General features: G+C 37.3%; 1 protein-coding gene across 1 annotated transcript in view; it reads right to left on the reverse strand.

The window, feature by feature from the left end:
- The window catches only part of LOC110154388 (zinc finger protein 385C-like), a 57,564-nt gene that overhangs the window by 37,049 nt on the left and 933 nt on the right, over positions 1-19,582 (reverse strand). The window contains exons 2-4 of the mRNA XM_055150555.1: positions 19,313-19,494; positions 18,984-19,045; positions 18,329-18,539 (exon numbers count right to left, since the gene is read on the reverse strand). Coding sequence (XP_055006530.1) covers positions 18,329-18,539; positions 18,984-19,045; positions 19,313-19,494 — 455 coding nt within the window. The remainder of the gene's footprint in view (positions 1-18,328; positions 18,540-18,983; positions 19,046-19,312; positions 19,495-19,582) is intronic.

Below are 19,582 nucleotides of genomic sequence, written 5' to 3' on the forward strand. Positions count from 1 at the left end.
CCATAAGCCGAAGACTTTAGTCAGAAAACGACCGTGTCTGGTTGATGTGAGGTGTGCAGACAGGGTCGGTCAGAGGGAGGGGCCCCTGTCCACATCACTTTAAACCACTGTTGTGAAAAGAGGAAACGGGAGAACAGACCTACCTCCAGCTGAATCTTAAAAGACTTAAAAAATGGTTGGTTTCATTTTCATTTCTAATAGTAAGATAAGAGATGTCATAATAATGAGATGCTAATGCTGTTAATGGCGCCATGTTAAACTGTGATCTGGTGTTGTACAAACCAGTCTCTCTCCTCAGCTGGAGGTGTCAGCTGCCACAGCCGATACAGAGGATCCTCACAGCTATGTGCCCTGCAGCTGTGAGCGCAACCTCACCGCGACGGGGCACATAGGCCAGCCTGTGGTAATGTGAAGATACACCGTGCATAATGACAAGACATAGCAAACCAAGAGATGAACATTGCCATAGTTTAAGTTGCAGTTGTCGTGAAACACTATGTTTAGTCTATGCCACCATACAAATAGATGTGAGCGCATAAACATATATGATAAAAACTGAAAATTAAATATATATGTAGGTACTATCTAGGGCTGCAAGATAAATCAAAATCCAAAACACAATTTTAATGGACACAATAAGCAAATCACAAAGACTACAATTTTTTTAACTACTGATTTGAAGTAATCATTTCCTCTACAAACAACAAAATATCTAATCTTATTCTGGACACAAACTGCTAATCCTGTTGTATAGATTTGTATCATGTATTTTTGTATTGGTTTGTCAGTTTATATTTCAGTTTTTTTGTAAATCCTTCTAGATATGTTTAAAATTTTGAATAGGATCCTAAATTGCAAATTTAATCACAATGCTGAGACAAATTGCAAGTAGATATTTTTAACAAATTGTTCAGCTCTCGTACTGTATGTATTATAGCATACCCTCATTCTTATACCTATATAGCATAACCTTACTCTGCCCCGCCAATGTTTGCCATAAATGTGACTACACTGTGCTTTCTTTGTGGTGGCACTTTTGGTGAAGTGGGAATCCCAATAATTAAAATTTAGGAAAAGTTTTGCTGCTAAAATTTGATATAGTAGGTAGTGTGATTTGTGTAAAATGTTCAATGTTCATGTGTATGCACCAACAAATAAACAAAGTAGCGATTCTCTGTGTGGCTTTAAAACGTCTCTGTAGTCCATATAGAACTTAGCTGTCAAGATCGACAGACCCATGGAAAACAATACAACCTGAATGACGAAAGTGGCGCCCACTGCAACCTCCAGAACAGATGAAGACACGAGATATAGGTCTGAACACCCATCCACCAATGATCAGCAGTCTACCCCAGGACAGCTGTGGCTACAGTAGCTTGACTATGGTCTAATGGTCTAGCACTTTGAGAGGCTTGTCAAGCATTCAAAACAGTAGGCATTTTTATTATTGTTATTATGAAAATGCATGTTTCACTGCAATATTCGCTAGAAACCTTTCAACTTGAATGGTCAGTTTGAGATAGAAAAAGTCCTTATCAAAAAGTATATTCCATGAGAACTATATTTAAATAATAACTTCAATAAAGTCTAGTATTTTGCCATTGACTCAGATCAGCACTCTCTAATGTTACCCTGCATGATTTCATGTCACTTAATCAGCTGAGTTAGACCAGGCCTTCATATCCTTATTACCAGCCAACATCTTACACATGCCCCACATCTTTGTTTTATGACCCAAGACAGCTGCATGGAAATGAACTGTCAACTTTACAAACTACTCTATCAGAACACCCACTCCGAGTTTATGTTCCCAGCTCAGAAGCCAGCATAAGTGGGGTATTAATTTCGCCTGACATGAGCGATTCATAACTTCTGACTGTAATATTTTGGATAACCTGTGTCTGTATTCCCAGTCAAAGCTCTCCACACACAGTTTTGGTAATAGTCCAATAAAGAATAAGAGGTCATCTGAAACAGGAGGAGAGGCTAATGGCTAACAGCGGCAGCCGTCAGTGAGTTGCCAGGTGGGTGCTGACGTGAACCTGGCAACCCACGCACCAACCGTATTCTCCTCAAGCTGCTCTGCCCATCTGCGTGACATGGGGCCCACCCTCAAGTGTTGTACACCTGCACTGATGCCAGCAACTCAACATGAAAAATGACAACAACAGCAATACCACTGTAAACAGCATTAGTACAGAGATTTTTTGTTTTTTGTATTTGATTTAAAAAATGTACAAATTACTGGGAAATCTATTACTCCACCACTAAATATCGTATCAAATTAAAGTAATAATTGACTGAAACTCTATTACATAAACATAAAACAAACTGTAGACAACTCTAAATAAAAATTTCATGTCACCTTTTCAACTTAATAATTTTATGTTCATCAAAAGCAAATATTTTACACTTTTAAGTTCATTTAGAATATATGCATTTATTTAACACAATACATTTAGATGAGAAAAGTGATGTAATATTATTCGTTAGATTTTGTGTGTGTGTGTGTGTAAATTTGCCTTAAATATAATAAAAAAAACATTATTTGAATATTTTAAACAGTATTTTTTGTCACTGAACAATACTGAACCTTTGTAGAACAATTTACCACAAAGATGGCTGTATATTTATAAGGTAATTTGAAATCCACTGGTCCATTGGTTTAGGGAGTGATTTTATGGCCACAGATGACATTATTCTAAAGTCAAAATTGACTGAAATGCATTTGGCCACTACAAAAAGCACTTAGAACAGCAATGGCAATAAAAAACAATTGATTAGCAAAAATCTTGTGAAAACTGTAGCATTTCTAACACCTTGTGCTGTTGTAAATGTAGTGTGTGTTTTGCATTTTCTTTTAACCCTTTTGTCCAGATGAATTCACTAAAGCATGTCCAGGGTAGATCATTTTCTTGTGAGATTGATATTTTAGCAGCTGCCCTGAAATGGCTCACTAAACATAATTAGTGACTATTTCATGCTTGAATGCCCTCCTTCAATACAAAAGGCACCTGGGGGACGGGGCCTATAGACACCCAAAGATTAGCTTATTATATAGCCATGTGCCAGAAGACGAGTGGCTTCAGCTTTCTGCATCTAACACATACAGTCTACACAGATACAACATCAATGCTTTTGTTTTTTATTCTATTTTTAAAGATGTTTGTCCAATTGTGTTATTCATTAAACTGTCCTGTTTTCAATCCAACTCTAGACAATACTGGATTTTTGATAATATATTGTCTATATAGTTGTGAAGATGTACACAGTTTTAATGTTGGGTAGATTGTTATAATTAAGAAATATCTATTAATGCAACAAAATGAGTTGAGTCTTTCAAACAACAGTATAAAATAGCATTTCTGTACAGTTGTATGTAATTGTACATAATCATTTCACTTAAACTGCAACTCATTGATAGAAATGTTTTAGCACATTTCTGTTGGATTGACAAAATATAATCTGAATATAGTTAACATGATAAATATTGAGGTATGATTTTTTTTAGTTCAAAGAAACATACATTGAGCGTGTTGTGTGCTGTTGTGCTTTTACTTTGGACACACAGAGGACAGTAGTTTGGTGCTGTTGTCTCTGCAGTGGGTCAATCATAACAATGGAAGGACAAAGAGGTCCCACTGCACAATCACTGCACACTGGTTTGAAATGGCTTCAGACAGGTACAAAAAAAATCCAGCAACATTTCAAACTGCTGTTTCTCTGGAAAGCATTTTATTTTATTATTAGATTTTTTTTTGTGTAATTTACTATGGAGATCTTTACGATATATCAAGCTGTAGTAACAGCAGTAGTAGCACGAATTCTACCTAATCAAACATATTATCTACAATCAGTTGTGTTCCAATCGTAATAATTTAATCATTCAGTTTATCCTTCGATGGTTTTACTCCTTCAAAATTTATATTGGTCGACAACTTTTATTTTTATGGATTTATATGAACAAGAACAGAAAGAAAAAGGGTATGGAGAGATTTATTTGAAGATGTGAGGGTGAATCATGAGTTCAATCAGTCTTTTTATTATTATACAAATTAAATACAACATTTCCTAGTAGGCTTATCACAATAACAATTTTTGAAGCACGATATGTTGCTACAGAGAAATATAATGATTAACGATAACAGTGAAACTACTTCATACCACTGACACAACAACAATAAATCAGTAATTCCAGTACATAGACTGTATCATTAAAAGTGTACCAAATAAACTGCAGAATTAAACAATAACTAGCCATAAAAGTGACTTATATAGTATAACAACAAAAGGAACAATAATCTCCTAAGTATTGCAAAGAAAATGTACTCACGATAAATACTGAGCCCAAAAATATATTGTTCCACCTTTCAAACACTGAAAGATAAGTCGATATTGTAAGGGACCTACTTAATAGTACTTTTCTGTTTAAATATTTATTTTTCCCTGAACTCCTGTGAAGTTGTAGTTATTTGGTCGGATTATAGACCAATTTACAACACCCACTTTTTAGACGTCCAATCGTTCAGCGGGGCATGTCAATCAAGAATTTCCTTCGTCGACTACAGCCCTAATCAACTGACCTATTTATTTAATTCACCAATGTCTGGAGCCAGGTCTGAGTAGTACTTGGTATATTTATAACAAGTATTATCTGTAAATTGTCTTGTGTGAACGCAGAGGACTACCACACTTTGCTAATGGAAACTATAGCCGTATTAGATTTCCCTGTATCATGAGCTCAACTTCCTGTTAACTGTAGCTCTGTTACACAGTAAAGACACATTGACAGACAAAACACATTTCAATTGTATGCGCTCCTTTAGATCCATGGTCCAAAACACTTCCTGGAACTGGAGTCCAGATGTTCAAAGCATTGGAGCCAGCTATAGTGGTGCAGCTATGCTCTTTTAACAATGATACCCACAATGCAACACCTGTCACTATACACTTCCACTGCACATTACACACATAGATGCTAAATAACTGCACAGGGGATATAAACTATAATTCGACTGTACTATTTTAGTAAGGTATTATTGAGGTGTGAAAAATGCTGTGAGTGAATACCAAACATAATTTTTGTTGTAAAAGTTTCAGTAGCCTAAACAGTAATCCTAACAAAACATAGCCAATAACTGACCAATATCAGAGACTGCACAGTGATCCTTGTTCCAGTATTGCTTTGTTATTGTTTTCGTTTCTTCAGTAACACATGTGAAATGAAGGAGCACATCGGTCAGATATCATTAACAAATAAAATCAAATTTATCTCTCCTCATATTAAAATAGTTGATCAGATACAGAGGGACCATGCATGTCTCTGATTGGCTAATCCACCTGTCAATTGCACCCATTTGAAAACAGGAAAATTCACCAGAGACTAAGGGTGTGCAAGAATATCGAAATATTGTTTAATGTGATGATACAGTATCGATATTGTGGGTTGTTGTATCGATATATATCGCCAAGAGTAATTTTTGGTGAATTTTACTAAATTATTTTGTTACATCTACAGTTTTGTTGCTTGTTCAGAGGAAAGAAACTTGTTTAAGCAGCACATTTGACATTTTCACTGTTTTGAGGATTAAAATGAGCGTGTTTCATATGAACTTTGCACAAGAAGTGGTTTAACAAAGACTTCTTATTACAGCCATGATTTAGCCTTTATTTTTTGTTGAACTGTATCAAATCAATTTGAAATATATCGTATCAAAAAAAAAAGTGCACTGTATCGAGATATGTATGGTATCGTGGTCTACGTATTGCGGTATGTATCATATCGCCAACTTCTTAATGATACCCAGCTCTAACAGAGACCAGACTCACATATTTGTAAAGTACTAAAGGAGTGTGTTTTCTCGATACAAGGCAACATTAAGTGCATTAAGGTAAAGCTCATGTACTCAAGAAATAAATCATTGTGGCTGAAATTACAGTCTGGAGGTACAAAAAGAACATTGCGAGATAAGACCAGTGTCTCTGCTGGAGGTCTTAATATTCTATTTAGATAATTATTGTTTTTCATTTGTTTGTTCTTGAAGTCTATTTTTGCGCCACATTGTGTAATTCTACAATACCAGCAGCACTATATGAAGTAATCTGCATTGCAAGTGCCAATACACCTATTTTCCTCTTATCAGACAGAGAAATCAGAATATTGAACAGTAGGAAAAAAATGCACGTGGACCGGTGGACTAGGATTAGGAGTTGTGTCACTAGGCAACCCTGAACATCCACTGAACAGGGCCACTCAAATGTGAGCATTTTCCCACAAATTGCAGCCTAGTTATACTGTAATTTACTCGCAGAAGGCAGAGAATGAACAAAAAGCCACACGGCAGGAAGGCAGCATCAGTCACAAATCAGAGCCATGCATTCAAATCAGCGATACCTGGGTTCACTTTAGCCTCACAGCCAGACAGTCAATCTGGGAATAACGTGGACCGTATATGCAGGTAAAATATAAACAAAATAAGTCTTAAATTATTAGAATGTAAAAAGCAAAACTAAAAAGCAGGTAGAATAGAAAAGGCTGTTTCTGATATTTGTTTTGTATTTTGAGTTTGTAATTTATCTATGTAATTTATGAGTGGACTCCCCTATATGTGACAATATTCCCTTATTCTCGTTCTGCTCTAATAATTCATTGCTCATAGAGACTGATTGATTGACTGATTGACTGATTTGTTTTTATATATATAGTTTCCAAATCAGAATTAGAAAATAGTGAATCTCAAACTAATGAAAACTGTTTCTATAATACAAATGTATGTACAATGAAAGCCATTTTAATCTTATCATGATTTGCCTAATAATCAAAAGTGACTGGAGTTGTCTTTGGCACCTTTCTTTGATTATTAAGGTGGGCAATATATCGAATTATTGTTAACAGCTTAACATATAACAAAAAGAGAAGATGAAAATTAAAACGTAAGAAACTTCTGTTGTGACCTTTAAACCACGATACAGTGATATTTCTGAACATTTGTGCTGATTTTCTGATCCTTAAACACAATACATTTAAAGAATATTTAGAATTTCTGCTGGATTGCCCAAACTGGTTATTGTTATCACATGCACTGACCATTTTAAGTCATGAAATTAAATTATAGCCAATTTTGCTAACCAACTATGGGCCAAATAATCCCACAGGAACATACATTCCAGTGCTATTTTTAAATATGTAAATTTGCTGTAGATAATATGAGTTCATACAGAGCCTGTGTTGAGAGCTACTTGTGTGGTGACTGTGACAAGGTCATTTGCAAATGCTGTGTTCTGATTCTGCTGTGATTCACTGTGTTAGGTAATGTGAGTGAGTGGGAGCTGTTAACACTCTGGATATTTCAGTCCAGTTTCTCTTTGTCTCAGTTAAAACAACTGGAGACACACTGCAGTACTGGTCCTTAATGTCCTCACAGCTGAAATGCACAAGGCAACATAAAAGTATATACCTTTATTTTCTCAAAGGTGCAGTGAGAGTCCACCACCTGCTTGGAGATGTTATTGTTTTGCCTAAAATGTTCCACATTATGCATTATCCTTATCTAGTTTCATGGACACAAGCAAAGAATGCCACCAGGCTAAAATAACGGTCAGATTTGTGGAGAGTGGCGCAACCACGCATAGCGGGAATGCGTGTTTTCTAAAGTAGGTTTTAAGTAGAGCCCGACCGATATATCGGCTGGCCGATATTATCGGCCAATATGGGCACCTGGAGACATATCGGCTATCGGCCGATATGCTTGCTGATATGGGCCGATATTTCACGTGGGGCATGTTATACCTCGTTATAAAGCTTAGACTCTCTACATTATGTTCATTTAATCCAATTTACAGACAGATAAATGTCCTAATATGTGGCTCCGCATCAGTATTTATCTACGGTGTAATTTGTCTGTGTCTGTGTCCGTACTGTCCCTGAACACACCACCAGAGTGACGTCACTTCACTCGCGTGTGTTTGTTTACACCCGCAGCCGTGCGCAACACTGAGATTATATTCTTTTTCGGACAATCGGTTTGAGTCTGGATTAAAAGGACATTTATTAGTGCAGATTTGTGATGTGAGGAGGAGCCTGTGTGAGCGGTGAGTGTTGGAAATACATCGATTTTGAAGCTAGTTTAGGTTTTGTTAGCGATTAGCTGCTGTAGCTCCCGCACATAAACAGGCTGTTTTCTATTGGTCTATTGTAAAGTGACTACATTGGCCGTATATTTGTTACTGGACCAGCATTGATATGTAAATGAGCTGTGAATAGACATGTGAATGATCCACATTTATGCATATAATTAATTACCGCGGTGCGCACGTTTTTACGGCTAAAGGCTAATAGCGATAGTTTACTAGCTAGGAGTTATGGGTCGGTCACGATCGAAGCGGCTCTTAGTGCCGACTCTTTGAAGCGAACAACGGGAGCGTGCTTCTTATTGGGAGCCGTGTTTTCTCTTTTTCTCACTTTTTCTCTTCATGCCGCATGTACACCTGTAGTTTGACAGCAGCAGCGGCTGAAAACGAAACTTTCAGAAATCTGCGTGTGCATATTTGGCTGCAGTTCAGCATAAAATGAATAAACCAGGACTGAACTTGGGCTTGAGTGAAGGAGAGAGATAGAAACCGAGTCCCGACACTCAGTCCTGGTTCAGTTCTGGTTTAGTCCTGCGTGCAACAAAACCATCTCAAGAGTCGCTTGGGAGCCAAAAGAGCCAGTTGCTTTAGTGAGCCGAGCCGGTTCTCCAAAAAAACAAAAACTGGAATACCCATCACTAGCAGTGACAGTAACAGTAGCTAGAATGTGAAAAATGCCATTAGGCCAATCTACTGTATGTAAATATGATGTAAAGAGTCAAAATAACAATAAATGTTGCCTAAATAAACCCAATTTAGAATCCACTAGAGCCAAACCTAAGTTTTTTAATCAATTCAAGATTTACACAGTGAATTTTTACATCACTAAATATATCGGCGATTATATTGGCTATCGGTAGCGCCAACTCCTATTATATCGGTTTCATATCGGTCACAACAAAATCCATATCGGTCGGGCTCTAGTTTTAAGCAATAAAAATATTATAGTTAACTTAATGTAAGATCTGTATATTGTGGAACATTCCAAGCAAAACAATAACATCTCCACGGAGACAAGCAGACGGCAGACCCTTCACCAGAAAAGTTACGTAGAGGGCCTTTAAAGTATATTAAATTATAGTTATAGCATAATACATTTAATCATTTGCTACCTCTTCACGTTTGTTAAATTATTTTTTTGTTTGTTGTGTGTTTAGTGTTCTATGATTACGTTATGGTATTACTGAGCCACTGTGGTAGCATGTAATTTCCCTCCTTCCCGTTTGCCTAAATTTAATAATTTTTCTGCATCTAATAAGTACAGTACAAGTGCATTTTATTTACTATTTGCATCATCATCTGTGGTATGTTACATTAGCTACACAATTGTCCACAACCATAAACTATGATTTGCTATTTTCAAACATGGGTCTCACAAATTCACTGAAATCTCCTCAAATTCCCTCCAAGTGTCTGGAAATGGTATGGCGTCCATCTTGTTGACACCTCGCTGTAATCTCAGATAACAGTCTCCCTCTCACACACATTAATCTGAGGACAGAGATTAGGGCAACATTAAACAAAGCAAAAGGAATCTGCCAGTTCTTTAATTATACACCACTGCTATCTCCATTCATTCAAGCTGCTTTAGACAATATTATAAGCTGTGTCCATTTGATAATAAATTAGTTTCTCCTTTGACTTGATAATTATTTAGTGATAATTAGCTACAGTTTATTAGCTCTACACAATATTTGAGAAAACATGATGTGAAATTTGTGAGTCTAATTTAATAACATTGTGAAAATGGCTATATATGGCAACATCCAGACATTGAAATTAAATTAAGTTCTATTTTAATTCTCGGAGAAGAAACTGTATCTTTACAGAAGATTTAAACAAATGTGGTTGTTATATTTATTTTAAAGATCCACACTCATTCAGAAGTTGTTTAGAGTTGGAAAACCAGAGCTAAGCATAAAGAGTTCACAATCACAGTTACTTATTTAAAGCATCTGTCTCTAAAATGTGGACTACATCTCAGAAATGTCTTTGCAACATTCAAAACAAAATATATTGTTTTGGTTTCTTCGGATATGGTTTCTCAGTCCTCTATAATTTTTTACCGATGACATGTACACAAATGGTCCATATGTTTCTCTGACTGGTTAATCCCTCTGTCAGTCACACCATTTGGAGACAGGATTCGGTTCCAGTATGTTTAAAGTGCGTATGTATATTCTTGGTCAGGGAAATTCTGATGTGTACATTTTGTAGTAACCATGACAGAATATGTAGTTTTTGATAATTCTTTCTTTTTAACTATTTTCGTTTCGCTCTACAGAATAATAATGTACATGACAGTTAAAGCATGTGTACAGTATTTCTTTAGGACATCCAAATGCCTGTATAATCTGTTGTTTGTTTGGAGCTTGTCACATAGACAGAGGAGCGTGGGATGTAAAGGAGGTGTGGTCCGTCACTGTCACCTCCCTGATGTTTTCGGGAGGGGGAGACTTCACTGGCTCTGGCTTCAGTTTACACTGGCTCCTGTTCTGCTGCTTATCAGTCTATTCAGCCACAGTGTGGACTCAAAGGGAAATCGTACATGACCAGGCCAAAATAAATAAGGTGGGATTCATTTTATATTGAAACAAAACAGAGGCTTGGGTACAGAGCCCCATTGGCCCTATAATGGTAAAGATACAACTCTCACACTAGAGCTGTGAATTCTAGTATTGTAGCTAGTCCTTTCTCACATTATTAAAGATAAAGATAAGATTATGTAGACCATTTTATATTTCCTTAATACTATGAATTCAAATTGTCTGCTGTAATTAAGCAAACTAAACAAACCAATAATTGTAAAAGCAAAACTTGAATTCAAGGTTAAAAATATGTGCCAAGAATTTCAGACAAAGTGCAACATAATAAAAGGCAAATTTTTCATAACAAGAGCACTCAAAACTTGGCCTTGCAGTCTTCTGTCTGCTACAGTGTCTCTTAGCAACTTTGTCAGAGTATAGTACTACCACAATTTAAACACCAACCGAGCCACCTTAGCAGAAATCCTATGAAAAGGCAGTGGAGAAATGAATATAGAAAGTAAATGATGTGGGGAGGAGTGGGTGCGATTGAGGCCAGGACAAATAGGACGTCGGGGACCATGGGGGCAAGTTTTTTAACTGGAGGGAAGCACTGCACTTAAACCAAGGGCAACAGTGAGAACGGGCATCTGTCATCAGCCATCTGGGAGGGCCCTCGGGTCTCAGCGGAGCCCAAAGTAAATGTGTCCACTGACTGCAATGGAGCAGAGTGCAAACTGTGCTAACAATAGCTAATAGGGCTAACATACTAACAGATTAACCCAGACTGAACTTCACTTACATGGTTTAAAACTTGAAAGTGACCCTCACTAATATTCAACCTAACCATCATGGTGAGGTGTTCTGAAAAAGTTTAATAATTATACTATGTTAATCTAAATGCATTAATGCCGCCAATTCATTCTCACATGACATTTTCCTGTTATGGACACCATTTTGAGGACTTGTGGCAAAAAGAATCAAAAGCATGTTTTGGTAACTTGAAACTCAAACAAACTGATTACATGGATTTACTTAAACAACCTAACAATTTCAAACATCTCTGTGGGCCATTTTTACCCAGGGCCACAGGTCACTTCCCCTGTCAGTGATCAAGCACAGATGCTAAAAACATGTTTACATTTACAGACAGGCTCAGGGCAGCGCAGGGTTAAGCCTCTTCTGACAGTTGTCCCCCTCAGCTCTGATAGGACGAGTGCTGCAGCTAAAACACAAGACATCTCCATCACAAACAGGACTTTATCTGGACCTGTCCCACACTTTGTCGTTCCACTTTGAGAGCACACTAGCTTCCACTTGAGCTAAAGATAAACATAAGCTGCACTACACCAGAGCATGCAATAGCAACACAACTTTATATTTATAAAGTATTTATAAAGATAAAAATGTTGTATTATCTCTCCTACAGTACTTTCTGTTGGCTCTGCTTGTCTACATGGAGGTCTTATTGCTTTACCTGGAATGTTCAACAGTACCTTTAAAAGTATATATAACCATGGAGACAAGCAGCTGACCCCAATAGACAACGTTATAGAGGTGACTGGTAATGCAACAATACGACACTAATCGGATATTGGCGCCTATAGAGAATTTTTTCATGGATTGATATCTGTTCAAGGATATCATTTCAGTTGAAATCCCATTATTAGGGTATAAACTGGTGTAAAAAGATTATTTACTGGCCAATATTGGACCAAAATGTCTCATAATATTGAACTTGTATTTTTTCAAAGCTGTCCTGTAGTTACTTTAAATGATAAATAACAGTTACAGACAGTCTCACCTCTATTCTTGGTTGATAACGAGTATCGGCAGATAGTAGGTGCCAAAGAATCCACATTTGTATTGGAATAGAAAAAGCTGGAACAGTGCATCCCTAGAGGTGAACCTGCTTGCTCATAATAAAAATGCTATTTATGAATAAAAACACTGGAATAAATGCATTCTAGCAAAGCAATAACACCTCCATGAGGAAGAACAGGTGGCCAACCCCCAAACTTTAGATGTAGATTTTTTTAAAGTGTCAATAACAATGAATCAAAACTACACAAATCTGTACTTCAGTAGAATAGATGTAGAATTTTGTCAATAGAGCATGGAACAAACATTATCCTGAATTTAATTATAAACATACAAATAGCAACATAATGTGTAAACCTAATTCTTTATCAGAACTTATCTTGACCTGTCCCACACTCCGTCCAGCCCTTTGAGTGCCTTTGAAAGCAAGTTAGCCTCTGTTTAAGCTAAAGATAAGCATTGGGACTGTGAGAATACAGGTCTTTAATATCCCTGGAGAACATATGCTTTCTGTGAGCAGTGATAGCAGCAGTGGGAGGAGGCCGCACACATGACTAATGAGGATGAGTAAGATGCATTCAGGGGCGATCGGATATGTAATTCGTCTGGACATCACATATAAATATACTTTCTATAGGTGAGGCGTACTTCCTTCCTACTTCCTACATTTGTGGCCTACGCAAACAATTCAAATAAATAAGACTGAATAATCGTAAATACCATTTCAAGGTCATAACAATCATTGTTATTTTACAACGTCATTGTAAACAACGAAGAGGCCTTTAATGTAGTAAACTGAAGTTGAGGGTCGTGATATAGACGTGGATCACTGAATGTATGACTGCTAATTCATTTGATTAAAAACAGAGTTGGAGCAAATTCACTATGAATTGTTTGAATGATGTAATGAAAAACTTATTTATTTTTAACAATGTTGTTTACTCATGTTGACCAAATACATTATAGTGGCTTTGAAGGCACCACAACATATTTTCATTAGAATCTATTAAATTACCTTATATGGAAAAGTACAACAGTAAAATTTAGCACAGAACAGGAATTATGAGAACGCACACACACAGATGTACACTAACAAAGCTAATACTTTGCTAAATTAAAGATGACATATTTAGCTTGAGCCTGCTATATAGCTATAATCTGAGACACATGTGGATCATTTTACATTTAAAATCATAATATTCACCTAAAACACTGTCATAAAAGAAACAAGACCACATTACAAAACTGCGGTGTTCAACAGGAGCTGATGTCGGCGTAAACGTCACCAAAACAAAGAGCTGTGTAGCTGTTGGCCCCTCCTATAAAAGCTGCAGCTCACGCTAGCAAGAAGCTGATTTTTTTTTTTTTTCACTGGTATCAAAATACAAGTAGAGAGCAGTAGCTGCATACCGGTGTTGCTGAAAACAGGGATTGATCAGAAATATTTGTGTCTTGAAAATAAGCCATTAAAGATTACTCAAACATGCACTAATCACTCCAAAAACAACTTCGACAGGGTAAATGAGAAGGGGAAACAACTATAAAAGCTCTGAAAAGTCAATGTTGAATAATAGACTCGCTTTAACGTTAAACTGGGAAAAATAAATAAATAAACAAATAAACACATTGAAAGGCTGACCCAGGACTAGTCGGTGTTAAAAGGGGTTAAAGGGGAAGTCCTCCTCAAAGACGCCTCAGCTTCAGTTACATAATTGATTATCAGACTAAAGCCTAAATCTCTAAGAACCACTGGAGTGTGTGATCACATGTGCTCGGTTCAATAGTGATTTATTTTATTGGTGATTCACGCGTCGCTGACAGATGACCTCACATTTTCTGCCATCCTCTCTCTATATTTCCTTATTCCTCCATTTCTTCTGTTATCGGGGCCTTATCACTGCAGCCGCTATTGCAAACCTGACGGCCCAAATTGGATTGACTTTTAATTAGGTGCACTCCCAGGGTAAAACGACTTTAATTGGCTGTATTATCTGTGTGGTTGCGTTAGGTGGAGGGGAGGAGAGAAAGAAGGCCCCACTGCAGCGTTTGAACAAAAACCAAAGGCCTCAATGTAGCTGCAATAATCTTATCTTGCTCCAACAGGACGCTGCAGCATTATCATTGAAATGAGAGGGAACCTATCACGCACTCTACATCGATGTTCAGACGGTAATGCATCAAGATTAAATACAACCTGGAAATCTATAGGGAGAGGGCAAATAGTGTTTCTGTTGCATTCATAAAAACACACACACACATACACACACATTTTACAAAATCGGCAGTGTTAAAAATTTGCACATGTCGCGATCACAATGACAAATGAATGAAAATTTAAAAAATAAAATAAAAAATGGCAAGTGTTTAAAAATGAACTGATAATTCTAATCATATAAAAGCTACATTTTAGTTTTGTTATAATCATTAGAGTAAAAATAATTAAAATGCACACAACATACTATGCATCTTTGTAGTAAATTCGCCGAGGTCCAGTGGCCTGTGTACAGTGCACAGAGTGGAGTCATGCCATAATGGTTCCTGCTATTAACAGCCTTTTAATGCACCCTGCTTGACTGCTCCTTTGTGTTCAGTAGTAATAGCTATTAGAGGGAATATAACACCCATTAATAGTGGAACAAAGAGCAAAATCATTTCATTACAGCCGTCTGCAGCTCTACGATGGGGAGGTTTTACATTACAGCAATTTGTCCCTTTCCGAGTTTTGAGATATTGACAGTAACCTAAAATTCTCCAGCTACTACAATGAACACTAGAAAAATATAGCTTATGTTTTAATAATCATTTTAAATTAATTGTCCATAATAATAATAATAACAATGCATTAGACTTTTATAGTACTTTTCCAGACGCTTTACAATTTTGTGCCTTATTTATTCATTTACTCGATGGCGGTATTGTAACCACAGCTGCTCTGGGGTAGACTGACATCAAGGCTGCCAATCTGCACTACAAAACACACACTCACACACCACATTAACTCTAATTATCTTTAAATTTAATGTAAAAAAAAAAAAAAAAGGCATAATTCTATAAAAAATGGTACAAAAGGGTGTTTGTTTTTGTAGTAACCTCCAACAGACAGAGGCCCAGACTCGTGATGTGGGCGTATACACTCGCTCTGACACTACCTGCAGTCTGCTCACAGCAAATGCAGAGGTAATGGACCATGCAAAGATTCAGCTCCCACAATGCACCTGGGGCTGTGTGTCCATCCCTCAGTTTTTATGACAGGGACCTAAAGAGCAACATAAATCACTGATGAGCTGTGTAACAAACTATAGACTTACCTCCAGTACAAACAAAACAAACAGAAACTACTATATTGCTTGATTGAGATGGGGGATATTAATATTGTTAATTTGTAGATATTTTAGTGAAAAAAATTAAAAGTGGAATAATTAACCTTGTCACTATTATCACTAGCATTAAACACAAGGTTTAATATTGGTGTGTGACTTCATCCATTTTAAAATCTGAAAACAGTACATTAGATTTCCTCCTTACCATGAGTGTGTTCAGACTATTTCAGTGTAAAAAAAAACCTCCTCTAATGTTAATTCCCAACAGTCTAAGGATGCTCCAACCTCAGGCGAGATGATTCATCGTCAATACTCACTATATAAGCCATGAAAAACACTTAAGTGGAATAACAGACCATTTGCAGAGCCACTATGACTATGCTATATAGACTTCTTTGGATATATTTAGACATTCTGGTGAAGCATAGGGGGTTGTTTCTTTTTTGTGGGGGCCTGTCTTCTAAATGTGCTTCTAAACATTTGAATAAAGATGGTTGTTATCAGTGCAGAGGCAGGACTGAGCGGGTGCTGTGTGAAGGAGCATGTCTCCTGACTTGTAATGACACAGCCCGAGAGCCATTACGTCTTTGATGGCAGGCTTAAGCAGAAATCCATTTTAGTGTGTCTCACTGTTGACAATCTCTTAATATGAGGTGCACCCTTCGTCGAACTCTCTGCTCACTGACGTTTATCATTACACTGCAGCCCGTAATTAACTCAAAAAAAAAAAAAAAAAAAAAACTAAAGAAAAAAAGAAAAGTACATTTCTTGCATCATCGAAGACGCAAATGTCCCGTGTAGTAAAACCTTTGTTGTCCTAATTGTCGTGTCAATTTGTCGCACTATCGGACATCAGCTCTGTGTGCTGACAACATGGGCACCGCTGCATGAAAAGGCAAAAAGAAAATGGCTGCTCTCCGGCACAAAAAATCGACACGATGTGCTTGGCTCTGAGTCGATCCACATATCTTTACTTCTTCCCCCACGCCGAAGCTTTACGATAGGGTAACATTAAGTCTAATTCACCAAGACGCTGGAAGACTGTGATAAGGTCTAAAAGCCTGAGAGCGTAGTCGAGAATGCGGCGGTTTGCCACACCCAACGGCAATGCTAAAATGGCAGCCACAACAGAAGATCCAGAAAAAACGCTAGTCCAGATAATTATAAGTCATGATGATATAATGAATGATTTCGACAGTATCTCAGGTAGGGATAACAAAAAGCAATATTTCTTCTTTTTCAAAAAAAAAAAAGTCCCGTGTGCGATTGTTCAAACCTAGGTGGAGTTTATCAGCAGGAGTCCATTGACAGTGAAGGGGCTGGGGCTCAAGCTGCTCCCATCCCAATCTCGTTCCACATGATTATTCTCAATTTCACACTTGATGGTTTTTACTGGAGCAGACGGCGACGGCCAAATGCCAAAAGGTAAAGAAGAAGGGCTCCGAGGTGACGAGAAAGTTCAAAACAACAAGGACACAAAGATATACAGTAGAATGGTCACTATAGACTTCAGCAGTAATCTGATGTATTGACAGACCGTGGGATTAACAAGAGACTTAATCTGCGAGACTACTACAGACACAACAGCGTGTCTGTTTCCTGCCTATTGGCCAGATTTTGTTACAAATGTGTATTCTTGCGTCTCAATTTATGCTGCACCTTTGATGACACATGTGAGGTCTTTGTTGTTAAAACCTGCATTTATTTTGCAGGGTCATTTTTCTGAAGTGTGATTATTGTAATGACAACTGTGTTATTCTAATTAATTAATCTCAGAAATTTCAATTCAGAATTCTAATTTCCGAATCTAAATTTCAATTTTTTATTTTTTTTTCAGTCAATTACAGTATGATTTTTTTCAGTTAAAATAAAATAGTTTTCATTGTGTGTGTTATGATATAAATGAATGTTAATACTGAATGTAATCATAACTTAAGCAGCCATTTTGTATAGTATGTGTCCAGGTATGTCACAGTCATAATGTATTTTATTTATATGTGAGCATAAATTTTCCTTTTCCTTCCTGTTTTAATTTTTTGGTTAAAAAACCATAAGGCCAAATTCAATCGAAAATCCCCATTGCATTTATACTACAGAGAACTGCATTGCTGGAGGTCATTTAACACTAGCCTCTTACACCTGCTTTAACCTTGTATGGTACCAGTGTCACTAAATAACCTATAACCTGAACATGAATTCTCTATGTAACATCCTGCTTCAATAAATTCCTGATTTGACAAAATGTGACTTAAATATGTACAATTATGCCAATTATTTTGTTACTTTGTGTTCCTTTTCTATCACTCCAAGCTGTGTACACATTAGAATTGCATAGTTTGTCGCAAAATGTTAAAAATGCATTAAAACTACTAAACATGTACATTATTTGCTCAAAAACCCACAAGAGACGTTGGTGAAAATGACTACACGGCTCTGGGGAGTGGGTAGTGGGAGGCGAGGGACTTGACGAATCGGGGACCTATTGTTCACACCCGAAATGACTGTGCGTATACAGTATGCAGTGGTTGGTACCTCTTTTTGGTGGTGGTGGCTTCGTTTGGTGGGATGCAGATGAGGAGGTGCAGGATGGCGAGGTCGTGGCAGGGTGCACAATATGAAGATGATGAGGATGATGATGGTGGTGATGATGAGGTTTAAGTGGTGCGGGCCTCTACTCGGCTTGATTTGAGCTGCAGCTGAGTACGCCATGGCAACACTTGCGGTAATGACAGTGTGAGGTGAACTGCAACACGCATTATATAGACATTTTAGGAATTTCACACAATGGAACAAAATTACAAATAATGTGTGTATTTGATGTGTTTCTAAAAAAATAAATCATGTTTGTTTTTTCATATTTTTCTAGTTCACACAATGATTGAAAGACTATTGATGGCCTACTACTGCAGCCATATATGTTATTACAATATAAAAAAATTTTAATCAGAGAGCTACTTATTCTGAAAAGGTAGTAAAATAAAATAAAATAAAAATCAGTCTTTTTAGTCCAGTCATTCCCTGAGCCACCTTGACATCTTCACACAACCTTGAGATCAGAAAGAGCTTTAAGAACAATCTCACGATATAACGTGCTATTTGTTAAGCTCTTAAGACCAAATTTAGGCCACATAATCTCTTTCTACAAATAAACTAGCCCATAGACACAAGAGCTTGAACCACCACTGACCTGACGCCAAGACTGTTAGCGATAGTGGCCCTACAGACGTGAAAAGCAAAGGAATTAGCATCCTAGCATTAGTACAAAAAAGTTGTGTCACAAATCACTGAATCTCACTCTGTAAAAGTTACATAAGTGTGAAGTAAAATGTATGTTTGATATTTAAAAGTCGGTAAATCTATGGGAAAGGTCTGCTTTTTCAGTCCAAACATTTTCCAAACACTGTATGCAAAATAATTCAGGAGGCACCTCCTCAAGTTTACAACAAAAACTATTTCAAAAAGAGACTAAAGTGTGACGATAGCGTCGATTTAAAAGCTTAAAGACACTTTTCTTACCTGACTGAGGCGCCTGTACGTCGCTGTCCATCTTCGCCTGTCACTGAGGACCACGAGCTCAGCTGCAGTCAGTGCCGCGTGCGACTCCGAGTGAGCGCGAGACAACCGCGCTGCTGAGGTGCGCGCGCCGCCTGCGCACCACAGACACGCGACCCACCAGCGGAGGGAAGGGGAGGAGGGGGCTGGTGAGGAGGAGAGGAAAGCTTATGTTAAAGAGCTGTTAAAACACACATAGAAATAAACGGACTGAAACATTAACGTTTTGTCAAA

The sequence above is a fragment of the Boleophthalmus pectinirostris genome, unplaced genomic scaffold, assembly GCF_026225935.1.
Source record: "Boleophthalmus pectinirostris isolate CB_2022bp ecotype Guang Dong unplaced genomic scaffold, ASM2622593v1 HiC_scaffold_14, whole genome shotgun sequence".
In the NCBI taxonomy this organism is placed as follows: domain Eukaryota; kingdom Metazoa; phylum Chordata; class Actinopteri; order Gobiiformes; family Gobiidae; genus Boleophthalmus; species Boleophthalmus pectinirostris.